The sequence below is a fragment of the Sapajus apella genome, unplaced genomic scaffold (genome assembly GCF_009761245.1).
Source record: "Sapajus apella isolate SASKATOON/1434 unplaced genomic scaffold, GSC_monkey_1.0 scaffold61, whole genome shotgun sequence".
Lineage (NCBI taxonomy): Eukaryota > Metazoa > Chordata > Mammalia > Primates > Cebidae > Sapajus > Sapajus apella.
Genome location: NW_022437001.1, coordinates 2,793,147 through 2,799,146, shown reverse-complemented (window position 1 = coordinate 2,799,146; position 6,000 = coordinate 2,793,147). Strand labels below are relative to the sequence as shown.

The window sequence follows — 6,000 nt, the reverse complement described above, 5'->3', positions numbered from 1 at the left end:
TTCCCTCCCCCACTTTTCACCATCTATATTCTTTCTTGATGGATCTCAGATGAAATGGCACATAAAGTTCCTTGTCTAGGCATTTGTAAGATTCAGGTCTAGGTCATTTGCGTGAGTCTCAGTACCAGTTGAGATCTGGCCAATGAAAGCTCATTTTCCTGTTTGTTTTCCGTCAGGAGGACTTCTCACATTGGCTATTGATCAAAAACTTGGACTGAATCAAAGTTTGACATTTTCTTTGTGAATCATTATTTATTAATGTTTAAAATTTAGGAGCAAAAAAGGCATTTCCAGCAATTCAATTACAGATGCCATTTTTTTTTTCAGCTTTTTCTGTCAAACAATTGTTCATTCCAAATCCTTGCTTTTAGAGAATAGCTGAGTGTGTAGGAAAAAAAGAGGGACCACTTGAGGTCTGTTGCAAGAGAAATAGAGATCAAAGTTCACAACATACAAAGAATTTATTTATGCAATACAGGCCTTTTCTCAAATATTTTTCACAGAATTCCACACAGTAATCTACTAGAAAAGTAGAATTATACAACACCAAATAACATTGTTTCTTAGTACAAATTGCTAATCAAAAGGAAAGTGGAGATAGTTTAATAACAAATAGTAAAACAGGTGTTGCTGAATACAGCACCTGGTAGCCTCTATTATTTGCAAACCCGGAGAGGGAAGGGGGTGCCCCAATGATGGCTCCGCCCCATTGTCCGGGCACAGGCAGACCGCAGTAGAGAACTTTGGTACTTGCATTTACTTTAAAAGAAAAACAAAGGTTGTGAGCCCAAGAGCATTTCCATCATTTTGTTTTGTTGTGCTATGAAGATGAAAGATCAGGAAAAAAACAGTAACTATTTCACACCTGCTATAACCTAGATTCTTTGTGCTAACCACACATAAAATAAAATAATCTCCCCCAAACCATACTTTTCTAGTCTAAAACATGCTTGAAGAATAATATTGATAGAATTAACTGAATGTTTTAAATTACATTTACCATAATTTAAACATTACTATTTAAATCCCAGAAATATTAGTGCTGAAAAAGCACAATTGTTTGGGAAAATACAGGACCTAAATTACAGCATAAAGTTTTCCTATCCCAATATTATGACCCACTTCCCCACTGTGAAAATCCTATTTCTCAAGCTTGTAGATGCATGGGATATGTTCTTCATAATATTATAGCTGGAATAAGTAAGTGGTTTACTTGCTCCACTGAATGTTTCCATAATTGGTGAAAATAGACTTCTCATTATGACTAAAAATATAGATTTTTTTTTTAAAACTACAGAACCCAGCAGCCAGTTTTCTGCTTTGCTAATCCCCCCCCGCCCCACCGAAAAAGTCAAGCAAAGACTACAAAAATAGCAATTATTAGTAACTTTAAAAAATATTTTGCTTCTTTGAGCAAATTTAAGTTACATTCAGATGTGGTAGCTATTTCTAAGAGAATGATGCTCCGGGTACTGCTGCTCATCCTAGGGGCAGAGTCAGTGCACAGCTGTCACCATCAATAGCGGGTTTGGTATTCATGATGCCACCGGTTAAAGTCGTTGTAAAATAGCACAATGCTTCCTGAAGCCATGCCAGAAATGATGCACCTAGGAGAAGCACAGAGAAGGACTTTTACAAACCTGTGTTTCCTAGAGATGTTATAAAAACTGCTCTCCCCGAATCCACAAGGTAAATAAAGAAGATGGCAGTCAAACTTCCAATTCATGAGAACTAAGGTATGTATTTCATGACTTAAATGTAGCCCTGAGTAAGCTAAGAGTACTCCCTCTGACACTTCACAGGATCCAAGCCACAGCTTGCTTTTTCATTAAAAAGGGGTAAGGACAGCTGGTGTGTGCAGGATGAGTCAGTAAAACCTGAACAGATTTGGTCATTTCTAAAGGGGGACTGGGCTGGCAAGACCTAGCCTTTATAGAAGCAACAGAATTAAAAGAAGGAACAACAACCTCAAAGTAACTGTTGCTGGAAGCAGCAGCACACACTCAGTGACAAGAGACACCACTTCTGACAGGTGCAGAAGCAATGAGTAAAAAAGAAGAGTGTTAACCATAATTTAAGTGGAGAAGTAGTCTATGTCCATCATGTTCTGGGTGAGGACCTAGTCCTCACAATACAGTGACTCAATCACTGAAGATAAGAACTTCTGCAAGCTTCTTGGTCTCTTGTCCCCAAAGAGGTGGTGCGGGGAAAAAGATGGAGAGCATAAGGTGAACAGTTTAGGGGAAACTTTCTTGGAGCTGTTCTAGGTATAGCCCAATTTTTAGACTTTTCCCTGTGTAGCTTGGTTAGAAACAGCCCTTAAAAGCCATATTCAGTATCCTTCCTAGTACCTCATATCAAAATTAGGAACTATATGTGTCACTACAAGAAAATAAACTAAACACAAAAGACAACAGTAATGAGGAAATGAGAGACAAAACTCTAAGGCAGAGAGAAAATAAATAGCAAATGGCAACAGTTGGTTTTTCCTTATCAGTCATTAAAGAGATTAAACTGTCCAGCCAAAAGGAAGAGATTGGCAGATGGATAGAAAACATGATCCAACTATATGCTGTCCACAGAGACCCATTTTAGATCTAAAGACAAAAAGCCTGAATGTGAAAGGATGGAAAAGATATTCCATGTAAATACTAACAGAGAGCTGAGCTGGCTTATACTAATATCAGACAAAACGGACTTTCAGTAAAAAACTGTTACAGGAGACAAAGAAGGACACAGTATTGAGAAAAGGGTAAATTCATGGAAATATAACAACTAAATATGCATTTATCATCAGACCCCCAAGATACACAGAGCAAACATTAACAGAATTGAAGGGAGAAATGGTTCTACAGTAACAGTTGTAGATTTCATTACCCCACTTTCAATAATGGGTGGAAAAACCAGGTAGAAGATAAAGAAATAGGAGACTTGAACAATACAATAAGCCAATTGGACCTGACTCACATATATAGAACACCCACTCAACAACAATAGAATATACATTTTTCTCAAGTGTACATGGAACAGTTTCTGAGATAAAACCGTATGGTAGTCCACAAAACAAGTGTTAATGATTTAGGGAAGATTAAAATCACAAAGTATCTTTTCTGATTTTAATAGAATGAAACTAGATAATAACCGAAGGTAAGTAGAAAATTTGCAAATATATGGAAAGTAAATGATGGAAATAAAATATAAGAGACATCAGAAAATACTGAGACAAATGAAAAGGAAATACAATAAGCCAAAACTTAGGAAATGCAGCAAAATCAATGCTCAGATGGAAATTTTTAGCTGTAAACACATATATTTAAAAAGATCTCAAGTGAATAACCTAACTTACTTTACCTCTTTTTTTTTTTTTTTTTGAGACGGAGTTTCGCTCTTGTTACCCAGGCTGGAGTGCAATGGCGCGATCTTGGCTCACCGCAACCTCCGCCTCCTGGGTTCAGGCAATTCTCCTGCCTCAGCCTCCTGAGTAGCTGGGATTACAGGCACGCGCCACCATGCCCAGCTAATTTTTTGTAGTTTTAGTGGAGACGGGGTTTCACCACGTTGACCAGGATGGTCTCGATCTCTTGACCTCGTGATCCACCCGCCTCGGCCTCCCAAAGTGCTGGGATTACAGGCGTGAGCCACCGCGCCCGGCCCTTACTTTACCTCTTAAGGAACTAGAAGAAAAAGCAGCCTAGGCAGGAGGAAGGAAATAATAATAAAGAACAGAGCAGAGATTAGTAAAATGGAAAAAAAACAAAAATTGGCTGTTTGAAAAGATCAACAAAATTAACAAACCTCTAGCTAGACTAAGAAACAAAGATGACTCAAATTACTAATTAGTAATCAGAGAAGTTGGGGCATTACTGAATTTGCAGAAATAAAGGGTTCTAAGAGACTATTATAAACAACTGTATAGCAACAAATTGGACAACCTCGATGAAATAGACAAATTCCTAGAAACACTATACCAAAACTGAATGATGAAGAAATAGAAATGATTACACTTTAGACAAATGAGGAGATTGAATCAGTAATCAAAAACCTCCCAATAAGAAAAGTCTTAGACCAGATGGCTTCACTGATGAATTCTACCAAACATTTAAAGAAGTATTAACACCAGTTCTTCCCAATTTCTTACAAAAAGTTAAAGAGGAAAGAACACTTCCTAACTCAATGAGGTCAGTATTACCCTGACACGAAAGCCAGTTGAAGATAATACAACAAAAGAATATACAGACCAGGATGCAAAATACTAGCAAACAGAATTCACTGGCATAGTAGTGGGAATATCCACCATGACCAGGCGGAATTTATTCCTGGAATGCAAAGATGATTCACCATGCAAAAATCAACCATCATAATATAGTACATTAACAGAATGAATGACAACTAAAAAAGTGCATGATCATTTCAACTGATGCTGAAAAATTTGACATTTGACAAAATTCATCATCCTTTCATTATGAAGACACTTAATAAACTAGGAGTAGAAGGAAACTACCTGAAATGATAAACAGCATGAATGAGTAACCCACAGCTAAAGTCACACTCAATGATGAAAGAAAGTTTTTCCCTACAATTGGGAATGTGACAAGGATGCCCACTTTCACCACTTTTATCCAACACAATACTGAAAGTCCTAGACAGAGCAATTAGACAAGAAAAATAAAAAGTATCCATATTGCAAAGCACGAGTAAAATTCTCTGTTTAGAGATGACATGATCTTATATGTAGGAAATCATAATGATTCCACACCAAAACAAAAACAACCAGTACCAGCCACAGACACTATGAAGAAACTGCATCAACTAATGGGCAAAACAACTAGCTAGTATCAAAATGGCAGGATCAAATTCACATATAACAATATTAACCTTAAATGTAAATGGGCTAAATGCCTCAATCAAAAGACACTGGCAAATTGGATGAAATACATCAGTGTGCTGTATTTAGGAGACCCATTTCACATGCAAAGACACATACAGGCTCAAAATAAAGGGATGGAAGAAGATTTACCAAGCAAATGGAGAGGAAAAAAAAAAAAAAACGGGGGTTACAACCCTAGTCTCTGATAAAACAGACTTTAAACCAACAAAGATCAAGAGACAAGGGGTGGGAGGATCCAACATGGCCAATTAGGAGCAGCTCTGGATTGCAGCTCCCAGCAAGAGTGTGGGGGGTGAGTGGACACTGCATTTCCAAACAGATTTTTATTGCCCACAGACCAGGAGAATCCCAGGCAGAGGAGCCCCATGGGTCCAAAACAGCATGGCTGTTTTGCCTGGCATGGCAGGTCTCTGCACAAAACACACAGGTCCGGGAGCTGTTTTAGCTGGCGATTGGAGTGCCTGGGAGACAGAGTCACCCATTCACCTGATAAAAAGGGGACTGAAACAGGGAGCCAGGCCAGGAAATTCCCAGGTGAAAAAGCGCCAGAAATCTCCAGCGTGGCTGTTTAAGCCGGCACAGTGGGTCGCTGCATGGGAAATCACACAGATCCCAGCGCCTTTTCAACAGGCTACTGAAGAGCCTGGGAGACAGAGTGGTCCATTCAACTGATAAAAAGGGGACTGAAACGGAGCCAGGCCAGAAGGTTCCCAGGCAAAAAAGCACCATGAGCCCCCAGTGCGGCTGTTTCAGCCAGCGCAGCGGGTCTCTGCACAAAATCTCACACAAATCCGGGCGCCTTTTCAACTGGCGACTGGAATGCCTGGGAGACAGAGTTGCCCATTCAACTGACAAAGGACTGAAACAGGGAGCTAGGCCAGGAGATTCCCCAGTGAAAATGCACCACAAGTCTCCAGCGGCTGTTTCAGCTGGTGCAGCAGGTCTACGCACAAGAAATCACACAAATCCAGGTGCCGTTTCAACTGGGGACTGGGATGCCTGGGAGACACAGTCGCCTGTTCAACTGAAAAAAAGGGCTCTGAGGCAGGTGATCAGACTCGACCGGTCCCACCCCCACAAAAAACAGCAATCTGAAATGCTCTGGATTGAGC

The 6,000-nt window shown here is 39.6% G+C and overlaps 1 protein-coding gene across 5 annotated transcripts in view; it reads right to left on the bottom strand.

Moving 5' to 3' along the window:
* Positions 1-442: 442 nt before the first annotated feature.
* The window catches only part of LRBA (LPS responsive beige-like anchor protein), a 726,864-nt gene continuing 721,306 nt past the window's right edge, over positions 443-6,000 (bottom strand). For all 5 annotated transcript variants that reach the window (XM_032246531.1, XM_032246532.1, XM_032246533.1 and 2 more), the window contains one exon: positions 443-1,607. In XM_032246531.1, the coding sequence (XP_032102422.1) occupies positions 1,517-1,607 (91 nt within the window). In that variant the 3' untranslated portion in view covers positions 443-1,516. The remainder of the gene's footprint in view (positions 1,608-6,000) is intronic.